A 23,745-nucleotide genomic window follows, 5' to 3' on the forward strand; every position below is an offset into this window, starting at 1 on the left:
CCACATCCTGAGCCACACGAGCTTCCTCCTGTTCGGATGGACCAGCCCCAGTGTCCTGGTCTCAGAATAGCTCGGGCTTATCTTCCAAGGCCCCACCCGCAGCCTACCCAGTGTGGGCTGACCCTCAAGTGTTTTCCCATCTGTTCTCTTCCAGGATGCGGTGAGAGACCCATGTATGACAGAAGGACTCAGTACTCCAGAATCATAGGTGGGCTGGAGGCTGAGGTGGGTGAGTTTCCTTGGCAGGTAAGTATTCAGGTCAATAATGTGCACCTCTGTGGTGGTGCAATCCTCAGTGCCTGGTGGATCCTCACTGCAGCCCACTGCTTTTATCCTGGCAAGCTGTCGTAAGTACCACGGTGGGAGCTACCCAGGGCCACTGTACTCAGCCACATGTGACCGGGAGAGGGATCCTAGATGGATAGAAGTGACTTTCTCTGTCTCCTGTAGCCTGGAGATGTGGACACAGCTGACCCAAGGCTGTGCCAAGGCGGTGACTATGGCTGGCTGTCCTGAGGTTACATATACACTGTGCCCTGTAGGAATACCTACAGTCTGATGGAACTCAGTCCCTTGTCTCTTCTAAGACATTCAAGCATCCCTAAGAACAAGTTATTCTATTCTCTATGCCTGCTTACCTAGGCCAACTGTCCTTATTTTTATTTTGTGTTCTTATAAATATTTTATTATTTGTTTGAGAGAGAGACAGAGAGAGAGGGAAAGAGAAAGAGAGAATGGGTATGGCAGGGCCTCCAGCCACTGCAAATGAACTCCAGATGCATGCGCCTCCTTGTGCATCTGGCTTATGTGGGTCTTGAAGAGTCAAACTGGGGTCCTTAGGCTTCACAGGCAAACACCTTAACCACTAAGCCTTTTCCCCAGCCCTCATTTTTTATTTTTTGTAGAATGTTTTTTGTTGTTCTTCCAAGGATCAATCCTCGGATATCTAGTTTTACTGACCATTAGCCATGTGCCAGGAATCCTACCAAGATTTACCTGTATAAACTTATTCAACTGTACAATGACCTCAGAAGCAGATAGAACAAATAACTCTATTTCCAAGATGGGAAAATGCAGTCTGATACACCTGAGTCCTCGCCCAAGGCACATGTCTGTAAGATAAAGGCAAGATTGAAATTTCTGGCTTTCTGGTTTACAACCTCCAGAAAGCTGGGAGGTATCAGAAAGGCTGGAGAGATGGTTCAGTGGATAAAGTCCTTGCTGCACTGCAGAAGCATGAGGACTGAAGGTGAGATCCCTGATGTCCATGTAAAATGCCAGGCCATCTAGGCAGGACAGCCTGCCTGTAATCCTAGCACTTGAAAGGCAGAGCCTCAGTGAAATATAGGAGAAAATGATCCCAACATCTAGTCTCCACACACACACACACACACACACACACACACACACACACACACCACATATATACACATGCAAAAAAAAAAAAAAAAAACGTAGGAGAATTGCTAAATGTTGTGGTACAGTCTATAATCCTAGCTACTGGAAGGCTGAGGCAGGAGGACCATATATTTGAGGCCGGCCCAGACAGAATGAGACCCCATCTCAAAATCAATGCAGATGAGGATGTGTGACTTACTGGTGGCATATTTGCTCATCATGCCTGAGGTCTTGGGCTTCATCCTGACACCCACAATAAAAGGGAAATGTCACCTGGCAAAACCAAGGCCTCTGTGGACCCTGATTTTTCAGGAAACTTAGAGACTGGCTAAGCTTCTTAAAATATTTGTGGCCATCTGCATGGATATAGTCTAACTGCTGCCTTTTGAAAAAAGTATTTGAGATAAAGAAAGGAGAGAGAGAGAGAGATTGAATGAGCACAGCCGGCCTCATGCCACTGCAAACAAACTCCAGACACATGTACCCCTTAGTGTGTCTGGCTTTATATGGGTACTGGGGAATTGAACTGAGGCCAATAGACTTTGCAAGCAAGTTCCTTTAACCACTGAGCCATCTCTCCAGCCCAGAACTGCTGCATTTTACTGAAAGTCCTTTCTGTAGAGCTGATTCTCAGCTCTCCGTTGTTGGTAAATCTAGTGCCGTGAATAACATGTGATGACTCATTATGTCACAGCCCTAGCCTGAGAGCTTGTTTTTCCTGTACCAAGCGGTCTTTGTGGATTGTTGAGAGAGCCCAGAACTGAGCTCTGGGTCTACTCTGTTCAGGACTAGTATCTCATTTGTTGTCAGAAACTCTGAGGGCACAGCTCTATTCTGTGGGTGCCCCTCAGGTATGCTACTACAAAATGTGCCCTGTAGTCTTATGTGTTTGAACACTTGGCCTCCAGCTGATGGCACTGTTTGGGAGGTTGCGGAACCCTTAGAAGGTGAGCCCAAGTTGGAGGAAGTAGATTGCTGGATGATGGACTTTGAGGGTGATAGATTCTCCCACTTCCCAACCCAGTCTCTCTCTGCTTTCTGATTTGTCCAGATATAAATAAGTGTTCACACACATCTACCACCACGCCTTCCCCATCATGATCACCTTAAACTGTGAGCCCAAGTAAATGTCTCTCTTAATTGCTCCTTGTCAAGTGTCTGGTCACAGTGACTAGAAAAGTAACTCTGAGGTACCTAGTGTGTGTGTGTGTGTGTGTGTGTGTGTGTGTGTTTTACACGAGAGTGAGAAAGAGAGAATTGGCACTCTGGCCACTGCAATCAAGCTTCAGACGTGAGCATGTGCGACTTTGCATGCTTGCATCAGTGTGCGTCTGGCTTACATGAGACCTGGAGAGTTGAACATGAGTCCTTAGGCTTTGTAGGCCAGAGTCTTAGCCACTAAGCCATGGCTTCAGCCCCCTACTGTGTTTTTTAAAAGTGTGTGTGTGTGTGTGTGTGTGTGATTGCAGGTGTGCTCATGCCATAGCATGTGGATGGAGGTCAGTGAACAGCCTCTAGTGCCAGTCCTCAGTTTCCACCTCATTTCTGAGGCAGAGTTGTTGTTTGTCACAAACTTCAGGATCCTCCTGTCTCCACGTCCCTTCTCACCATAGGTGCTTTGTGGTTACCAGGTATCTGGTTTCACAGAGAGCATGGGGAGCTGAATTTGGCTTGTCAGGCTTGCATAGTGAGGACTTTTACTCACTGAGCCATTTCCCCAGCCCATCGCTTTCTGTGCTTCAGAAATCCTCACCTTGCGTGGTGGTTTGATTCAGATGTCCCCCATAAACTTGTGTGTTCTGAATGTTAGATTCCCAGCAGATGGCAAACTGGGAATTGGAATTTTTGACCTTGTTGAAGATGTATTATCGGGGGCAGGCTTGTGGGTATCATAGCCAGCTTCCCCTCGACAGTGCTTGGTGCACTCTCTTGCTGCTATTATCCACCTGATGTTGGCCAGGAAGTGATGTCCAGCCTCTGTTCATGACACGTTTTCCCCTGCCATCATGGAGTTGCCCCTCAAGTCTCTGTGAGCTAAGTTAAACTCTTTCCTCTCATCAGCTGCTTTTGGTTGGATGCTTTCTGCCAGCAACAAGAAGCTGCCTGCAACAGTAAAACTGGCATTGAAAAGTGGGGTTGTTGCTATTAGAAACCTGACTATGGCTTTTGGCTTTTTGGAACTGATTTATGGGAGGAATATGGAAGGATTGGAAACCTTGGCATAAGAGACATCTTGCAGTGCTGTAAGTACAGCTTGATGGATCCTGGTAGGAGTTGAAAGCTCTGAATGTAGTAAGAGCTATGGACTGGAATGCTAGCTGTAGAGGTTGAGAATGAGCTTTATCAGGATTGGTCCAGAGGCAGTTTGTGTGAGAGCTTTCTGCATTTGGCCTACCTGTATCCAGAGAATTATGCGGGTTGCATTGTGTAGAAATGAACTGGTGTGATCAGATAGATATGACACAGAAGGAAATGAAATCTTTGGGCCAAAACTGCTGCCTGTTTAGCTGCAATTTTTTGAGAGATTACAACTGTTGAGATTGGACCAGATGACCTGCATTGGAACAGCAGGAAGAATTCGGACTTGTTTGGAGTAAGGGGCCTGAATGCTGAGGAGTGTCCTGATTTTCAAAGTCTGCTATATTCCTCCCTGGATTAATAAGTTGGTAGCCCACCTGGTTCTATGAGGTATAACAAATGCAGGAAAGAGAGAGTCATTGAATTTGCAATGATGTTTTGTTTTTTGGAAATGGCCAAGGGAAATGTGAAGCAGGCCTATTTGATTACCTGTGTAGAGACCTGATGGAACCCTGAGGGTGAACTATGGGTTGCAGTAGAGACCCTAGGAGTGTTTTAAATGCCAGGACTGTGAGATAGCCACTAGCGAGAGCTGCTGGCTTTGGATGCCTTGTGTCCCAGGCTATGAGGAGCCTAGCTGGAGGGGTAGAGTTGGAACTCCAAAGAATTGTCACTGGTTACAATTATCAGACTTGGAGACTTGTCAGACTTGGAATTATGGAGTGTGATGTTTGCCCTGTTTGTTTTAAATTTTGGATTGGTTCAGTCTTTCTTTGCTGAGCTCAATGCCATCTTTTCAGTGTGAATGTTTATTCTGTGCCACTTTCTTGGTATTATGGTTCAGTTAAGAGAACTTGGACTACGGGGACATTTGAACAACAATTGGGATTTATAAAAACTAGGGGACCTTTAAAGTTGGATGGAATGCATTGCATTTTACATCATAGGAAGTTTTATCAATTTATGGTGGCTAGGGGCAGAATGTAGTGGTTTGAGTCAGGTGTCCCCCATAAACTTATGTGGTCTCATTGCTAGGCCCCCAGCTGGTGCCAATATTGAAATCAGAACCTTGTTGGAAGTGTATTGTTGGGGGCAGGTTTATAGGTGTTAAAGCCAGCTTCCCTCTTGCCAGTGTTGGGCATACTCTCCTGCTGCTCTTGTCCATGTGACGTCAGTCAGGAAGTGATGTCCCGCATTTGCTCATGCCACGTCTTCCACTGCCATCATGGAGCTTCCCCTTGAGTCTGTAAGCCAAATCAAACAGCTTTCCTCCCAATCAGCTGCGTTTTGTTGGGTGCATTGTGCCAGCAATGTGAAGTTAACTGAACAAGAGACTCAGTAGGAACAGTCCTTAAGGCCCCTAGAACTGCATGGGGTTTAAGGTTTTTAGACTTGATGACTTCAGGTCACCTCTGTGTCTCCCTTTCCCTTCCTCTTGCTGGTCTTTGCTACCAGCCCAACAGACCTGAATGTTGTGGTGGGAACCAATGACTTAACCAGCCCATCCTTGAACATAAAGAAAGTCACCAGCATAGTGATGCACAAGGACTTTGAAAAATTCACCATGGACAATGATATTGCCTTGCTGCTACTTGGCTCGCCCATCAGTTCCAGTGATCTGGAAGTGCCCATCTGCATGCCCCCCAAGACCAGCCCTTCCAAATGGCATGAATGCTGGGTGGCAGGATGGGGCCTGACCAACTCAGGTATGTGTCTGCCCAGCACTTCATGAGAGCTGCTCGGGCAAAGCCACTCGTTCTGGAGAAGGTGGGGGAAGCACAGAGCAGAACAGGAGAGCTGAAGGAGGGAGAAGAAGGGTTCTCACAGGAGGTGGTCTCTATACACTAGGACTCACAGGGTCCTCATCTCAGCCTTTTTTTTTGCCAAAAAAAAGCCTGTCCCTAAAACCCAGCTGAAATGCAAGCTCTAGGCCAGTCCTTGGGTATGGTCAGACATCACAGCAGTCTTCTGTACTTAGTGGAATTAAACTCCAGGTATCCAAAGACCCCTCTGATTGAATCTCAGCAATATCACCTAACTGGTTCCTATAGACTTTTATGATACCCACCCCAGGCTGGGCTTCTGATGGTCTTGAAGCGATAGCTGGCTATTCTCAAAAGTCAACCTACTGTCTGTTAGGTTGTTACTGGGCCAACGTAGGAGAGAGTGTATGGAGCAGGAAGGTATGAGGAAGACCCCACTGGACTGTCCCCAAAGAAAACTCAGCAGAAGCAAACCAGTAGGAGGGAGATGGGAGCCCCACTTCTCTGCCAGAGGCTGGCTGACAAGACTGAGACCCTCTGATGTGAGCTGGGCCTGGAAGTCATGGGTGTTTCAGCAGCTCAGCAGAGGGGAGCAGGTGGAGCCTCGCTCTGGCTCCAGACGGTATTTAGAAGTGAGAAGTAGTGGGATGCAGATGGGGAATACTGGGCCAAAGCACTCCATAAGGGAAAGAAGTGTGCACTGATGAGAAGTCCAGGAAAGCTCCTAACCCCGGAAGGCCCAGACAGCACTCTCCTATTCTCCCCTGTGTATGAGTCACTTTTCTGCTGCTGTGACCAAAACGCTTTTAGAAACAACTGAGAAGAAAGATGGATTTTGTAGCTCACAGTTTCAGTGAGGTTGGGGTCTGTTATCGTAGGGAAGGGGTGACAGAGCAGCTCCAACCATGGAGGTGGGAGTATGAGGCTGAGGCCAGTCACAATGTGGTGGGCTTGGAAGTAGACAGCAAGAAGTACCAGGACCATGTATCCCCTCAACGGCCCACCACGAGTGGCCTGCTTCTTCCAAAGGTTCTATGGCCTCTCAAAATTGTGTCACTCACAGGCAAGCAAACATTCACACCACAAGCCTGGAGAGGACATTGCAGATTCAACTCGTTAATACCTTCTAAAGATCCGGCTCACCCACGATGTTAGAAGACTTAATAATTATTTTCCCAGGGCACAATTAGTCTTGTGTTGGCAGTGGGGACGCGTGGTCTGCTCACATGATGCATAGTAGTGACAGGTAAACAAAATGACAAGGCAGCGCTCACTGAGAAGTACCCAGTAGCATGCTCCCTGGAGAAATTGAGTCCATGGGCTTAGTGGGTTCAAGCTGACTAAGGGTCTAAATAGGGAGAGCACTTCCCCTAAAGTGGGGTTGCTTGGTAAAGCTAGAATGGTGCTGGATGAATGTCAGATGTGAATTATCTGAAGGCAGTGGGGATTGGAGCTCTGAGAAACACTGGAGTAGGTGGATGGGAATATGCAGAGGGTTCTCTAAGCCACAGCCAGTGCATTGCCCTCATGGAGACCTGCTACCTGATGACTTATCTAACGGACTTTCTCTCTGCGCCAGATGACAAAAAGTCAATGAAAACTGACCTGATGAAAGCGCCCATGGTCATCACAGGTTGGGAAGAATGTTTAAAAGTGTTTCCATCGCTTACCAAAAATATGCTGTGTGCTGGATATGAGAATGAGAGCTACGATGCCTGCCAGGTAATGTGGTGGGGAGGGGTGCAGTTACCCCTCCTTCTACTTGTGGGCCCTGTGCCCATATATTCCCTTTCCTGGGGAGTACATGATGAAGTGTCTGGAAAGCACAAGGAAGTGGAGGTTTTCAGCTATGAGAATGAGGACCCGAGAATCGGAGCCTCTGGGTGATGGCCTTGTGCTTCCTTGGGAGTCAGAATGCAGCATGAGGAGTACTGGTCTTCAGGGACTCCCTATACATAGGGCTCCCTGGGCTGCCCACATCTGAGTCTTTGTAAAAGATCAAAAGCCAAGCTGGGCATGGTGGCACACACCTTTAATCCCAGCCCTTGGGAGGCAGAGGTAGGAAGATCACTGTGATTCTGAGACCAGCCTGGGACTAAAGAGTGAGTTCCAGGTCAGCCTTTTCTCAAAAAAAAAAAAAAAGTCATGGAAGATTTGAGGCCTGTACAAGATGTTGCTTCATCATTCACTTAGCAAGCTGTGTATCAGTTACTTTTTCATTTCAGCCAGAAGCAGCTTAAAGAAGGAATAGGTTGGGCTGGAGAGATGACTTAGCAGTTAAGCGCTTGCCTGTGAAGCCTAAGGACCCTGGCTCGAGGCTTGATTCCCCAGAACCCACGTTAGCCAGATGCACAAGGTGGCGCATGTGTCTGGAGTTCATTTGCAGTGGCTGGAAGCCCTGGCATGCCCATTCTCTCTCTCTCTCTCTCTCTCTCTCTCTCTCTCTCTCTCTCTCTCTCTCTTGCTCTCTCTTCATCTCTCTCTGTCTCTCGGTCTCAAATTAAAAAAAAGTGAAAAAAGGAAGGAATAGGTTGACTTTTGGCTTACAGTTCTAGATCGAGTCCATCATGGTGGACAAAGCATGGCGGGAGCAGGAGGTGGGCTTCATATTGTCACCTCAGCGGGGAGGAAGCAGAGGCACAGTAAGTGGGGCTGGGCTGTACTGCCTCGAGGCCCCCCTCCACCCCAGTGACACACTTCCTCCAGCAAGGCTTCCCCTCCTATAGGTTCCATAATCTTCAAAAAGTGCCACCAACTGGGGGAGACATTTGATGTGCAAACCACCAGAAGCGTACTGGCACACAAGGCCCTGGGAGTCTGTGAGGGAGGCCTGGCTCCTGCCTGAGAAGGCCCACAGCCTCCTGGCCAGTAGTTGGGTCCATAGTCATGATGCATCTGATGATGCGGGTGGTTCTCATTGAATCAGACTTGCCTCGTAGGATCCCGGTTATAAAACGAACACAAAAATTTTCAGAGACAGGCTTTTGATTGGAGGCTAGAAAACTTGGAGGTGGGTGGGATTTAGAGCTTAGGATTTAATGGAAATCATGCTCATTTGGCTCTTGCCCAGTAGCTGAGTCAAGAACCCAAGTACATACACAGCGCAGAGGTGTGAGAGACAGCACTTTGACTGGGAAAGGTCATTGTGGTTTGGGCCAGCTTGCAGTGTGTCCTTGAGCAGCTGCGACCCTTCACCCTTAGGTTCCTCAGTGCAGGTCTGGCACATTCCATAGGGATGCCAACTATGCTTAAATATGTTCTCTTGTTATGGTCCCCTGCATTTATCTGTTATCTGCAGTCATGTGCCCAGATCTATCCACATTACCCGTATCCAACATCCACCCATGCCCACTCCCTAGGTCCCAAAAGTTCCAGTCCTTCTCCCTGTCTACCACACCTTCTGCCCTGACTCACCTTTTACCACCTCATTTTTTTTCCACTTTTACTTTTTAAAAATGTTTTATTAATTTATTTTAATTTGAGAGAGAAGGAGAAAGAAGCAAATAGAGAAATAATGGCCACACCAGGGCCTCTCGCTACTGCGAACCAACTCCAGACACAAGTGCCATCTTGTGCATCTGTCTTTACATGGGTACTGGGAAACTGAACCTGGGTCCTTAGGCTTTGCAGACAAGCAGCTTATCCACTAAGCCATCACTCCAGCCCATTGTGACCTCTTCTTAAAGTCCACTTACCTTTGCCTGACTCCCTTTTTAACTAGCCCCATTCAACCTGTCAAGCAACAGATTGAGGTCTGTCCTCATAAGCCCTCGTTCTCAGAACAGCCTCTCCCTCTCTACCACTTTTTTTTGGGGGTGGTGGTGGTGGTGGTGGTGGTGTGTGTGTGTGTAAATCCACAAGTGCCATGGTGTGCATGCAGAGGTCAGAGGACAATTTGGACATTGGTCCTTACCTTCTACATTGTTTAAGGCAGAATCTTTTGTAGTTCCCTCCTCAAATTGCAGCTGGTGATTCTCCTGTCACTGCCTCCCTTCTCACTGTAGGCGTAGTGGGATTGTAGAGACCTACCACAGCGTCTGGCTTTTACACAGGGTCTGGGCATCTGGACCCAGGTAACTCACACTTGTACAGCAAATGCTTTATCCATTAAGCCAACTCCTTGGACCCCTCCATAGCACTTCCACAGCTTGTCCACACTCCTGTCTGGCCCAACAAAAATTCAGTTTGGTTGAATTTTTATCCGCCCCTCTAGATCAGGGGCTTAGTCCCCAAGGCCTGTCAAATCCTTTTCCTACAGTGAGGATTTGTTAAGTGAGAGTGGCTGAACCTCCCCTGCCCCCGAGCTCTTCAGACTCACAGGGATGGGCAGTGGGGAGAAACTGCCAAGGTGTGAACACTGCACTTCACACATCATGGTCAGGAGATACATATCCTCCTCCCTGTGAGCACTTGTGAACACACACCACCACTTCCATCACCTTGCTGGGTCACAGAAAGGATGACCACCTCCCCCCCAAGAGAGACCACTGACTAGCTTGTAAGACACTTGGCTCCTTTGGTGAGATAATGTGGTCAACGTGGACTACGCCTCCACCCACCCCCCCCCCCCTCTGGAGGCGCGTGTTTCTTCTGTTAAAAGGATGGTCAGAAGCCGGATGTGTACGATGAGATGCAGGGACTAGGCACTGGTGCTGCATTAATCACATGAGGTGTTGGCCCGTGGAGGGATCACACGCTCAGAAAAGCTTAGCTAAGGAGCCCCTAGTGAGTACACATACCAAAGAAGGAAAGAGAAATGTCATCCTCTCCCAGGCTTCTGGAAGAACACAAAAGAGAACTCAGAGGAACCCACAGTGTACTAAAACCTCTGGTACTTTCAAGCTCTAACTGGGTTGCTTAGGCTTCACAGGCAAGTTCCTTAACCACTAAGCCATCTCCCCAGGCTGTGGTGGGTCTTTTTAAACTGGAGAAGGGTGCCTATGCAGGACCGTCCATCCTGAAACTTCAGTAGGGCAGAGTCCCTGTGCTCCCACTTCCCTGGAAAGACATCCAGGCACTAGCCCAAGCAGAGGAGCCCAATGGAAAAAGAAAGAATACAAAAGAGACTGACTCATAACCCTAATAATGATTTTTTTAATTTTAAATTTTTATTTATTTGAGAGAGATAGGAAAAATGGTCACATCAGGGTCTCTAACCACTGCAAACGAACTCCAGACGTATATGCCACCTTGTGCATCTGGCTTATGTGGGTCCTGAGTAATTGAACCTGGGTCCTTTGGTTTTTCAGGCAAGCGCCTTAACCACTCAGCAATCCCTCCAGCCCCCTAATAATGATTCTTGTGCCTCCTTTTTCTTTACATTTTTATGTGTAGTGTGTGTGGTATGGTGTGTGTGTATATATAGTGTATGCATGTGTGTGTGTGCAGATATGCATGCCCCTTGTGCATGCCTACAGAGACCAGCAGAAGCCATTGGGTTTCTTCCTCTGTCGTTGTTCTATTTCCTTTTCTTGTGGTGGAGTCTTTTGCTGAACATAGGGTTGCCACTGGCTGACCAGCAATTCTCTGGTCTCTGCTACCCACAGGACTGGCATGTGTGACCACACCTGGCTTTTCATGTGGATGCTGGAGATAGAACTCATGCTTGTGTGGAAAGAGCTTTGAGTCATCTCTCCAGCCAGCCCCTAGACTTCCTTGTTTCTTTTTCTTTCTTTCTTTGTTTTTTTCAAGGTAAGGTTTCACTCTGCTGACCTGGAACTCACTTTTAGTCTCAGGGTGGCCTCAAATTCACAGTGATCCTCCTACCTCTGCCTCCCTCCCGTGTGCTGGGATTAAAGGTGTGCCCCACTGCACCTAGCCCAGGCTTCCTTTTTTTTTCCTGCTTTTCCCCACCCTTTCGAGACCCTCTGATTTCAGAAGATCTGCAGCACTGGCTTCTGGTCTTCCCAATGCCTGTCTGCCTGTTACCCTCTCTTGAGTGCCTTTCTCATCAAGCTCTACTTCTTCCTCTGTTTTGGGTCCTGTCCCATCCCTGACCCTAGAGCCACTTATCAATACTCCTTCCTTAAGGCCAGGATGGGATGGTCTTTGGTCCATAGTGACCACACTTATTTGCTAACTTGGATTAGGGGGAATTTATGAATCCCTTCCCATGAATGAACTGTGCCCAGCTCCAATGGGCACTTTAGAAAGGACTCATGACTGAACTGTGTTCTCTGCCTACAGGGTGACAGTGGGGGACCTCTTGCCTGTACCACAAGGCCTGGCAGTAAATGGTACCAAGTGGGCATCATCAGCTGGGGCCGGAGCTGTGGAATGAAGTATACCCCGGGAATATACACCGTGTTGGCAAACTACATCCTCTGGATCGAGAAAGTGACCAAGATGGAGGGGAGGCCCTTGGGAGTTAGGATGAAGGTACCAGCCAATCAGAGGAAACTAGAGTCCACCCAGGCCTCCAAATGCCCACTCCCCAGCAGCCTCCGGTGCGAGCTCCTGCTTGGCCTTCTTTCCCTCATGATACTCAGATCCTTTTCTAGCTGGGAATAAAACAGAAGTCGCCTCTAACCCTAGGCAGGTATGTGAGGATGTGTCTGGGGCTGCCTGTTGATCAGAGCACGTGACCAAGAACTTGGGCTGAGGGTGGAAGGAAGAGGACTCAAAAGTCGAGCTGGAGCCCTGGCTTAGTGGCTGGGCAGTTTCCTCGCTATTTCAGATGCGGCAGATGAAACGCACTCTCGGTCACCTCAGTCAAGACGCAAGAATTTTTTTTGTTTCACCCATACATATTTTTTTTCTGCTTTTTAAAACAATATTCCATACCTTACTATTTAATATATTTCAGAGATTATACTTTATGCATATATAATGAGCTTTCTTAGTCTTTTTTTGGGGGGGGTCTTTCAACGTAGGGGATCACTCTAGCCCAGGCTGACCTGGAATTCACTATTTGAACTCACAGAGATCCTCCTACCTCTGCCTCCTGAGTGCTGGTATTAAAGGTGTGCACCACCACGCCCAGGTTCATATTCTTTAAAAAATTATTTAGCAGAGCATGGTGGTGCATGCCTTTAATCCCAGCACTCAGGAGGCAGAGATAGGAGGATCCCCATGAGTTTGAGGCCACCCTGAGACTACATAGTGAATTCTAGGTCAGCCTGGGCTAGAGTGAGACCCTACAATGAAAAACCAAATATACATGTGTATATATATATTTTCAAGCAAAGAGAAATAGAAAAGAGAGAGAAAATAGGCACATGGGCATGCCAGGGCTTCCAGCCACTGCAAATGAACTCCAGGTGCATGTGCCACTGTGTTTCTGGCTTTTATGTGGGAACTTGGAAACCAAACTTGGGTCCTTAGGTTTTGTAGGCAAGCGCCTTAACTGCAGAACCATTTCTCCAGCCCCTGAGCTTTCAAGACAATTTCTTGTAGGAAAAGCCTTTTCTAGCAGGTCGCTTGATCAGAAAACAATTATGAGACCTTTTGTTCCTCCTAGTTGAAGCCTATGACCCTTGGAGGTAGTAGGGCAGGCTGTCTCTGAAATCCACTGTTTAGGAGAGGTTGGACACAGAGACCTTCGAGCATGTAAATGGTAGAGCCAGGATTGGTGGAATTAGGCACGTGGAGATGCTGAGAACACACTAGGGGCTCATTTAATGCCCTGGGTTCTAACTCAACTCATTTGCCATTCATACCTAGATGTCACTGAACGACCATTCTGTTTGGTCCCCTCCAATCACACGTTTGAGTGGTTCCGAGCAGGCACTTAATACATACCATAGAGCTCCGGCCCTCCTGGTTAGTAATGACTGCCTGGCCTTTGAAAAACACTTCCTGTGTATTTGCCAGCCTCTACACACCTTGCTTATGAATTTTATAGTTTTGCTTATTGAGACAGGGTCTTGCTGTGTAGCCCAGATTGCCTTTAATTTTTAGATACCTTCCTCAGCCTTGAGTGTTGGGATTACATGTATGTGCGATCACACCTAGCTCTTATAAACACCTTTAAACAGAGTGACTGGTGTCTTCTCAGTTATCCTGTGAATTAGGAGTCACTGTCGTACCTGCCTACTTCATGGATGTGACTGGCCTGGTGACACTGCAGTTCTGAGCTGTAGCCACCAGGTGTCAGAGTGGTTCAAGGCAGGAGATCTTCCAGGAGTGTCTGGGAAGAACTTTTGTCTCTCCCAGTGAGGAAAGCTTGACCAGGCCTCAAGGTGCCAGGGCATGGAGGGAGTGACAAACACTGCCCTGAAGTGGGGAGAGGGGACAGTTGATCCCACGCCTGACAAGTGCTTGGGGCTTTGCAGGAGTTTACTTAGGTCCCACCCTCCAATGGCCACCGCCTCTGTTTGACACCATTGGCCAACCTTAGGACCAGCATAGTTACAGCTGAGCCAGATCAGGACCTGTGGCCAGGCAGGGTGCTCCTGCCTCACAGCCCAGAGGTTCCCCACTGCCATTACGAGGTTGATGGTTCTGGAAGTAGAGCCGCTGGTTTGACAGCACTTCCGGACCCAGCAGCTGGCTTTGCTCCTCTTAGCTTCATTTCCACCCTGAATGACACCGGTACACATTGTGAAAATGTCTTAGATCAATGAAGAGGAGACAGGTAGGATGTGTGGGGCCAGGAAGGAGCAAGAGCCCAGCCAGAAACTTCCTCTCTGTGGTTTTCTAAGCCACGGTTCTCCTCCTGCAAGACAGAGGTCGTGACTTCCTCCAGCATGTCTCCTAGCCTTGCAGAAATGAAGTCATAGCACTTGGCAACCCCCACAGCATCTCAGATACCCAAAGGCCCATTGTCTCACAGAGGACCACTAGGGTCAGTCCCACAGGAGCACTAGTGTAGAGTTGAGAACTCGTGTCCACGTACAAGGCTGCTGCAAAGGCTTCTGGTTAGTGGGCAGTCTGGGCATGCCTGGGGTTCTGCCTACGACCACTTGGTGGTAGTCATCAGCTGAAGTTGTGTGTGGGGTGGGGGGAGGGAGTTATTCCTTGCTTTTGTTTCTTTAGAAAGGTTTTATTATGTAATTCAGGCTAGCCTTGAGTGTGCCTCCTTCTGCCTCAACCTCCCAAAGGCTGGGGGTGCACCACCAGGCCCCAGACACCTGCTGTGTTTTAAACATTGAGGATATCTTACATCCTGGGACTTCCGGTACCTGTGCAGGTGCCAAGACTCCTCTAGCTAGCACCGCTTACCTGGTCAGAGGATGTTGGGCACTTCTGAGTCAGAATTGCCTGCAGTTTCCTCATCCACCTGCCCATCACCTCTCTCTGTCTACCTCACATGAACACTTGATGAGGACTGTTTCGTGACCTCGTGACCCTGGGCCATGTTATCGGGGCTTCTGATGCATTGGCCTCCCTAGAAGTAGTTTCCCACCTGACGTGTGTGTGTTGTCCACGTGCTGTACTTCTCCAGGAGACCGTGAGTGTGCAGGTGTGCACGTGTATTTGTGTGGGCAAGGGCTGGAAGGAAGGGCAAGTCCTCAGTTATCCTGTCTCTGTCACACTCAGATGACACACACACACTCACACACACAAAAATAAATCAATTATTCCCACTAAGTCTTTTTCCTACCCCAACAACGTGCCTTCCCCCAGGGCCATCTTCAAGGTCCCTGTCACTGCCACTGCCTTGTCACGTCTTCCTATTTCAGATCATGCTCACAAGGTCCTGCAAGTGGGGACTTGAACCATCTAGGTCCTCTTCCTCCCAGGAGCGCTGTGGAAGGATATCCTTTAAAAGCCATCTGTGCTCAACAAGCTGTAGAGTTCATGCCTTGTAGCTGAAGGTCAAATGACACAGGAAACAATTGGACCCTCAGAACTTCTTACTGATCCCACCAGCTGGCTTTCTAAGCAGGGTGGAAACATTAGCTTTAAGACACACTCACTCATTCACTCTTCATGCTGCACTGAATCAGTTTAGTGTTCAGAGTATTGCCTGCTGGAACACAAAGAACAAATGGCAGTCTGTCTGTCTGTCTATCTGTCTGTCTGTCTTGAGAAGATTGATACCAACCAAATAGTAGAGCTGAGAGTGCAGTACCACCGGAGGCATGAACCGAAGGCCTTGCACCCCAGTGGACTGAGAGCAAGCTGTCCTGGGACTGTGTGCCTGGGGTGCCTCATTCCACGAAGGGCTCCACTTCCTGGCAATGCTGGCCGCTGAGCCCAGGCGACAAGCTACGGGGAACAGCAGGGCAATGGGACAGTGTCTTCTCATCTGCACTGATCCACACTGGCCAGGAGGGCTGCCCGTGGCCCGAGAGAATCCCGCCCAGCCCATTCTTCCTGGGGGCAAACAAAAGCCTGCACCAGTTCCTGTCATGTACTGTGACCCATGATCCTCACCGCGAAGCATCCCTTTAAGTGCTGGCGGTACGCACCCGTAATCCTACTGCTAAGGAAACAAAGACAGATCTCTAGGGCTTGCCATTGCTGGTCAGCTCATCTAGCCAAATCTGCGATCTCCAGGTTCTGTGAGAGGCCCTGTCTCAAAGGCTAGTGTTGAGAGTGACCGAGGAATACACCTGACAGCAACCTCTGGCCTCCACTCCTATGTACACACATGTGCATGCGCATCTGCACACAGGAGCCCACACAATATGAGCATACATATACACATGTATACCATATGCACGTACACATACAGCAGCAACAACAACAAGAAAAAACCCCACAGAGATCAGGCTGGGGAAATGGCTTAGTGGTTAAGGCATTTGCTTGCGGAGCCTGAGGACCCCGGTTGGATTCCCCAGGACCCACGTAAACCAGATGCGCAAGGGGTGCATGCATCTGAAGTTCATTTGCAGTGGCTGGAGGCCCTTGTGCTGCCATTCTCTCTTTCTCTCTGCCTCTTCCTCTCTCTCTCAAATAAATAAAGAAATAAAATATTTTTAAAAAACAGAGATCGCACTCTTTAGAATGACTCATTAGATATATGTTGGCAAGGCTCTGAAGGAAAAGGTAGGCCTGCATTCTGTGGGGTAAGAATGTAAATTAGCATAATGTGGAAAACTGTACGGAGCTACCTCAAACAATTGTTTCTTAAATGAGGCTCAGTGGTAGAACATTTGGGTTTGAGGCCTAGCACCTAGAAAAAAGAACCGTCACGTGATCCAGTGATCCCACAGGGCAGGGGCAGCATCAGAAAGCAGAGCTTGGACTCCATTCCCTAGCTCTCCACACTCCAAGCTTCCTTCTCCACATCCACTTCCCTGCAGAGTCTCTACACTTTTGCAGTTCGGATGCCTGGGCTCCCTTTGACAGATACCCAGGGAATGGCTTTGTCATGGTCTTGGGCCACCTGCATAGTCCACCTAGGCATATGGAAGTCTTGGCAGAATAGATGGAGCCCATGAGGAGTTGCTGGGAGCCCACCCCATCCTTCCCCGCCTCCTGGGGAAGCGTCCCCACATCTGAGGGGGGCATGGGAAATTCCTGAGCACCCCTTGGTGCAGAGATTTAGAAGCCAAGATCACGTCCCTGTGGTTGAGAATTTTTACCTTTCACCAGCTGGCTGTCCCGTAGCTATGACATGGTCACTGGCTCCTTTTAGCCTGATGGTATTTCTGGGGTGAGGGTCAGAGTGACAAGGAGCCGGGGCCTTTGGCTTGTGTTCTCCGTCTGACCTGCGCGGGGGCTGGCCGTGTTAGCCTTTGGCCTTGCTGTGTGTGTATTGACAAGAATCTGCTGCAGTGGTGGGGAGAGAGCCTAGACTATTATGTTTGGTGTTTTGATTTCCACTTTTTCTTGTGAACTACATAGATTCGCAGAAGGCTGCAAAATGGCAAGCCAGAGATCACCTGTACCTTTCACATGGCTTCCCCCATGGTAAGCAGATAAAGCACTTGCCATGCAGACCCGAGGACCTGAGTTGGGAGTCCCAGCACCCATACAAAGCGACAGGCAGGAGTGACGGCCCACCCGTAACAGCAGCACTTGGCAGGCAGAGACCAGGGACCCCGGGCAAGCTGGCTGGCTAGACTAGCAAGGCTTCCTTGGACTCATATCCTAGAATGCGAGGGAAGAGCAGGGGGAGTCAGAGAAGATCCCAGCTCTTCTCTGTTCCCCTCTTGACAGAGCTCTTGTGCCCTGGGCCTTGGACACCCTGCAGATTATTCCCTCCCCAAGGTAAGGAGGTATGGACGGTCTCCCCCAAATCCCATCACTGCCCTCTGCCTGCCTTTCTCACATGCCGCTCTCCGCCACTCCTGGCCTGGGGGGCGAGGGAGGTACTAGCAAAAGCCAAATTTAAAAAAGGGAAACCAAAGCGAGTGAAGAATTGCCCATTCTCCTCAGAGCACGCACAATGGAGGAAGCTCTCAGAGAGGAAAGTCCCAACCGGGGGACACAGGGGTCCCCTCATTGTTCTCCCCCAGCCACTGATGCCAGTCCCAGCCCCAGCCCCGGGTTACAGCCCCCCTCCCCTGCAGCCTGAGCCCCTCCTCTTTCCCACCTTGGGCCCCTGAGAAAGAAGCCTTAAAGGCAGATGTCCCCAGGTCCAGGAGTGGTTCCCACAGGGGGGAAGGAAGTGCGGCCTCACAAAAGACTGGCTTTTCCCTGAGGAAGCAGCAGTGGCTTTGCCGGGGGACAGACCGCCCGAGGATGGGGGACAGAGGAGGCTGGGGGGCCCAGGGGACAGCTATGGAGAGGAGCTGCCTCTCCCGGAGGAAAGCTGGGCATTGTGAGTACTGTTTACAGGGGACGGGGGCCTGACCTTGCCACTTGTCAACAGGCGGGAGTCCCCCCCTCCCCACGGCCCCCTGTATTGTTGTCAAACAGGCCCATTCATAATTTTATTTGGGGGTGGTTGAGCTTCCAGCCCTGCCCCCAACTGGCTCACTTTCAGCATTGTAACCCGGATAAAAGGCAAGATATCCTTCCCCTTTCCAGTAGCCGGCTTCCTATCCTGCCTGTTAACCCTTGGAAGAACAGGAGGGAAATGAGAGCAACCCGCCCCCCAACACACACCCACACACATGCACACACAACAGGCAACAGGCCAGAAACCCAGAGCCCCATTTTCCCAGAATTGGCTGGGGAACAGTAGCACAGGATTCCGAGAGGGCCCGACGGATCATGGTTCAGATACTGGAATGCTGGGATGTTGTGGGGTGCAAAGGCAAGAAGAAGGGGTGTCTGGGCTAGAGGTTGCCAGCATAGAAAGGCCTGATAGTTATCTGGAAAGCCTAGTGATTGAGTGGGCGAAGGAAACCAGGCCTGGGGAAGACAAGGGCCAGAACGGGTGCCCCTGAGCCACTGGAGCCATTTGTTCTTGGAAATAGGCATGGAGGGGCAGGGGAGATGGCTCAGTGGTTAAGGCACTTGTTTGCAAAGCCTAACAATCCGAGTTTGAGTCCCCAGTACCCACATAAAGCCAGGTACACAAAGTGGCTCATGCCATGCATCTGGAGTTTGTTCACAATGGCTACAGTCCCTGGTGTGCCCATTAATATTCCCTCTCTCTCTCTCTCTCTCTCTCTCTCTCTCTCTCTCTCTCTCTCTTTCTCTCTCGCTCGCTCGCTCGCTCTCACTCTCTCTCTTTCCACCTGTCTCTTCTTACAAATAAATAAGCAAAGAACGGCCATTAAACACCTATACAGATGTTCAACGTCTCTACTCATCAGGGGAATGCAAATTAAAATGACTGTGAGTCAGAATGGCAACCATCAAATGGCAGCACGTGCTGGCGGGGGTGTGGGGAAAGAAAGAGGAACCGCGTCCCCTGCTGGATGGAGTGCAGACTTGCACAGCCCCTCTGGGAGTCAGTATGGAGACGCCTCAAAAGGCTGAACATAGAACTACCATCAGATCCAGGTATACCTCTTTGGGGCACATACCCTGAAGACTCCACTATTCCACAGAGACACTTGCTCAACCATTTTCAGTGCTGCTCTACTCACCGTAGCCAGTAACTGGAAGCCGCGCAGATGAATGGTGAATGAAGACATGGTACACTACGCAGTGGAGTTCTACTCAAGGTAAGGAGAAATGAAACAATCAAATTTGTAGGAAAAATGGAGGGACTTGGAAAAAATGATGCTGGAATGAGGTCACACAGGCTCAGAAAGACAAACGCCACATGACCTCTGTCATATCAAGTTTCTAACCTGGCCCAGCATTGGTTAATTGTAAGCTGTAATAAATATCTACAATATCAACATGGCATTAGATTGGACATAGGAAAAGAGGGAAATAGTGAGGGAAAGGAGGAAGGGCTACTGGATAACAAGTCAATGATGAAGAAAAAGAAAGAAAAGGGTAACCGAAAGGCCTCAGGTGTAGAGGAAGGAAGGAGGGTTAGGAAGGAGGCACAGTAATGGCACCCTGAATCAATTCCACAGAAAACGTCTTCACGATAGCACTCAATGAGGGTTAGGAGAACCCAAAGAGAAGCTCCACAAAAGGTGAAGAAAGCATTACCCTAAAGCCACAGGCACTGCCTGGTTCATTCCCAGGGCTGGAATTGGGTCCTAACCCCCTCACAGTGAGCTGTTGGTCAAGGAGACATGAGGTTCCCCCAAATCATTCAGGGTCTTGCCAAAACACTTGGGTTACCTGCAAGAGCCAAAAGGTAAGTCCTTATTGCTAAGGATACCACAGTCTATAGCCACAGGATATTAAGTGATCATGCCGGAATTGAGAGGGAACCCAGTCTCCTCCTGGCTGGCCCTCGTGGTGCTGGAAAGTGCTATGAGAGCGGCTGGAGAATAACAGTTGCCAACTGATTGATTAAGCAGGAGATCCTGCCAGTTACGCCACCAGCCAGCCGGGCAAGAAGTATACACCTGTTCACTAGTGGCACACAGCCACTGTAGGTGGCCAGCTGCTCGTGGATTGGACATGAGACCTGCTCAGTGGGGGGATTAACCCATATCTGGCTCTGGGAACCAAGCCAGGTTCCCTAGAACAAGAAACCAATGGGCTCCAGAGAGAACCTCCACTACTCTCTAACTAGGAATGGATATTCAAATCACTTTATCTTTCTAATAGCAAGGCTTGTCCCTTTTATTCAAACTGTTCTCACTTTAAAAATTTTTAATTTTTTTTCTTTTCTTTCTTTCTTTTTTTTTTTTTTTTTTTTTTTAGAGAGAGTGAGAGAGAGAAGAGATAGAGAATTGGTGTGCCAGGGCCTGAGCCACTGATATTGAACTCCAGATGATTGTGCCACCTAGTGGGCATGTGCAACCTTGTGCTTGCCTCACCTTTGTGCATCTGCCTAATGGATCTGGAGAGTAGAATCTGGGCCCTTTGGCTTCACAGGCAAGCCCCCCAACCACTAAGCCATCTCCCCAGCCTGTTCTCACTTTTGTTTTTTTTCAGTTTTTTTGAGGTAGGGTCTTGCTCTAGCCCAGGCTGACCTGGAATTCACTATGTAGTCTCAGGTTGGTCTTAAACTCACGGCAATCCTCCTACTTCTGCCTCCCGATTGCTAGGATTAAAGGTGTGCGCCACCGTGCCCGGTTCCCACCACACTCTGGTCTGTTCTCACTTTCTTTTTTAAAGCATTGTCTCTGAGGACATTTATAAGTAATGTTTTTCTGCCTCTATTTTTATTTGTTTATTTGACAGAGAAAGAGGGAAGGAGAGAGAGAGAGAGAGAGAGAGAGAGAGAGAGAGAGAGAGAAAATGGGTGCACCAGGGTCTTCAGCCATTGCAAAAGAACTCCAGACACATACACCCCCTTGTGTATCTGGCTAATGTGGGTCCTGGGGAACTGAACCTGGGTCCTTTAGCTTTGCAGGCAAACAATGCCTTAACCGCTAAGCCACCCCTCTAGCCCTGGTCTCACTTTTGATTGGAGAATCGGTTCTATTTTACAGATGGAGGAGAATATGGGCGAGAACAGGGTTGCATGAAGAATACATCAAGAGAAAGCTAACTGTCTAGCAGGAGATGGGTCACCTCCACCCCATCTGCCCAGGCCCAGAGATCTTTCTAGGGGAAGCGGTGACACAATTACCGCTCGCACGTCTAGTCGGAAAACCAGCCCCGGGGAAATGACAACAGACACTGTGGTCTCTCAAGCCTCATAGAAACAGAGGGCCAGAGTCTACAGAGAAAGCAACACTAAATCAGATCCCTATGTTGCCCACCAAGGCTCAAGGAGCATCGCTGAAGAGGGGGCGGAAAGAGTGTAAGAGCCTCATGGACGGTAGGACCTGAGACACCATGTTTCCCCCATTCCTACAGAAACTGATGGAGGCCATCTTGGTCCCCACAACGAATAATAACCCACCAAAGACCCTTAGCTGAACTGGAGCAGGAGAGAGGGAGTCTACATGTGCAACCTTTTTGTAAAAATATTTTTTAATGGGGCTGGAGAGATGGCCTAGTGGTTAAGTGCTTGCCTGTGAAGCCTAAGGACCCTGGTTCGAGGTTTGATTCCCCAGGACCCACGTTAGCCAGATGCACAAAGTAGCACATGCATCTGAAGTTTGTTTGCTGTGGCTGGAGGCCCTGGTGTACCCATTCTCTCTCTTTCTCTTTCTTTGTGCCTTTCTCTCTGTGTCACTCTCAAGGAAATAAATAAAAATAAACAAAAAAACAAATTTTAAAAAGAAACAGGGGCCTGGCGACATGGCTTAGTGGTTAAGACACTTGTCCTCAAAGGACCCAGGTTCAATTCCCCAGGAACCACATAAGCCAGATTCACAGGGTGGCACATGTATCTGGAGTTCATTTGCAGTGGCTGGAGGCCCTGTTGCACCCATTCTCTTTCTCAAATAAATAAATAAAAACTAAATTTAAAAAAAGGAATAGGTGTGGGTGTGAGTCTGCATGTGTGTCTGCATGCATGCAGGGTATGTGTGCATAGCCTGGACTTGTGTGCATTTATGTGTATGGATGTATGTGTTGATGCACACGTGAGTCTGCATGCATATTGGGGAGCTTGCATGTGTCTGAATGCATGCATACATATAGATGTGGGTTTGTGCATACATGTATAGATATGTGTGTATTGCACATGTATGTGTCTTTGCACATGTTGGGCATGTGAGTATTGCCTAGGTGTGTTCATGTGTAGACGTTGTGTGTATTCCATATGCCTGTGTCTTCACACATGCTGGGCATGTTGGCACGTGCCTGGTTATGTGCATGTGTATTCATGGATATGTGCATATATGCGAAAGCATGCATCTGCATGCATTCAGGGCATGTTGGAACATGTATGAGTGTGCATTGTGTGTGTGTGTGTGTGTGTGTGCATCACGTGCTTCTGTGTGTGCTGTCATGCACTACAAGGGGCTGAGTGCTGGATGCAGTCAGCGAGGGGTCCGGCTCAGTGGGAGGAGACAAGTGGACTCTGGCCGCAGGCTATTTGCCCAAGGCGGCAGCTCAGGCCCACCAAGATACTCCCCGGCTCATCCCGCCTCCAAGGCTTCCTTTGGCTCATGGTTGGGTTCGTTGCTTTTATCCCCTGACTCCATTGTGACAGGGCTACCAGGATTTGAGGAAACAGGTGTCTTCTGAACTAGCATATTCGTTCCTCCCCAGTGCCAAGGCACCCCCAAATCCCCCATGCCATTCTCTTGGTGGCACTGAAGCATTGTTCCCATTATGTAGCTGGCTGGAAACTTGGCTCAGTCACTTTACAATTGTGTGACCGGGCAGGGGGACCTCTCTGAACTCTAATGTCCTCAGATGTGGAGGGCAGACATGAATAGCCACAGAGGGCTCTCCTGATGCTTGGTGAGATAAAGTAGGTAAGTCAGGAATGAGAGCTTGCAATAGGTATATTGTCCCCTTCTCTCTCCTTCCCCTTTAAGACAGGGCAAGAGGCTAGCTCACAGTCATAGAGAGCAGAGCAGGGACCGGACTTGGGGAACAAGGGGAATACTGTCTCACCTCGCCATTGTCTATCTATAAGGCAGATCTCTCTGTTCAGCTGTCCCTCCTGGGGCAGGGCCCATTGAGGCAGGAGGCTAACAGAAAGTTGGGGTTGCCTTGTATTTTCTTTCTCACTTTTCATGCCCAGTGACTCCAAATATAGTAGAGCAAAGGCAGTAACCCATGGGGGCTGAGGTACATAGCCCCACAGCACCTCCCTTCCCACTAGAGGTGCTGACAGGAGCTGCGGGGGGACAACTTCCCACCCTCTGCCTCCCTCACACCCCCTTATCCACTCCCCCAGGCCCTCCGTGGGGACTGAGGCAAGGAAGAAGTTCTACATCAGCCAGGCTCACCGTGCGGGGCCCTGCCCTCAACCACAGACAGCTGAGTCTTAAGAGACAAAGCAGCGTCCCGTCAGCACAGCACTGCGCATGCCTGTCTCTGCTGCCTGCGGTGAGGGACAGGAGAGGGGCCCAGCAGC

At 49.2% G+C, this 23,745-nt stretch overlaps 2 protein-coding genes across 2 annotated transcripts in view; both read left to right on the forward strand.

The window, feature by feature from the left end:
• The window catches only part of Msra (methionine sulfoxide reductase A), a 476,622-nt gene extending 476,451 nt beyond the window's left edge, over window positions 1–171 (forward strand). The window contains exon 7 of the mRNA XM_045130917.1: window positions 155–171. The gene's annotated coding sequence lies outside the window, so the exon portion shown is untranslated. The remainder of the gene's footprint in view (window positions 1–154) is intronic.
• Prss55 (serine protease 55) lies at window positions 156–21,814 on the forward strand. Its single transcript, XM_045130546.1, has 9 exons — window positions 156–160; window positions 2,461–2,511; window positions 5,152–5,402; window positions 7,039–7,181; window positions 11,646–11,837; window positions 17,196–17,261; window positions 17,511–17,561; window positions 19,005–19,411; window positions 21,254–21,814. Exons 1-8 carry the CDS (start codon window positions 156–158, stop codon window positions 19,221–19,223), a joined length of 978 nt encoding a protein of 325 aa, XP_044986481.1. The 3' UTR covers window positions 19,224–19,411; window positions 21,254–21,814.
• The last annotated feature ends 1,931 nt before the right edge of the window (window positions 21,815–23,745 follow it).

This window comes from Jaculus jaculus, chromosome 12, assembly GCF_020740685.1.
Source record: "Jaculus jaculus isolate mJacJac1 chromosome 12, mJacJac1.mat.Y.cur, whole genome shotgun sequence".
NCBI classification, from domain to species: Eukaryota; Metazoa; Chordata; class Mammalia; order Rodentia; family Dipodidae; genus Jaculus; species Jaculus jaculus.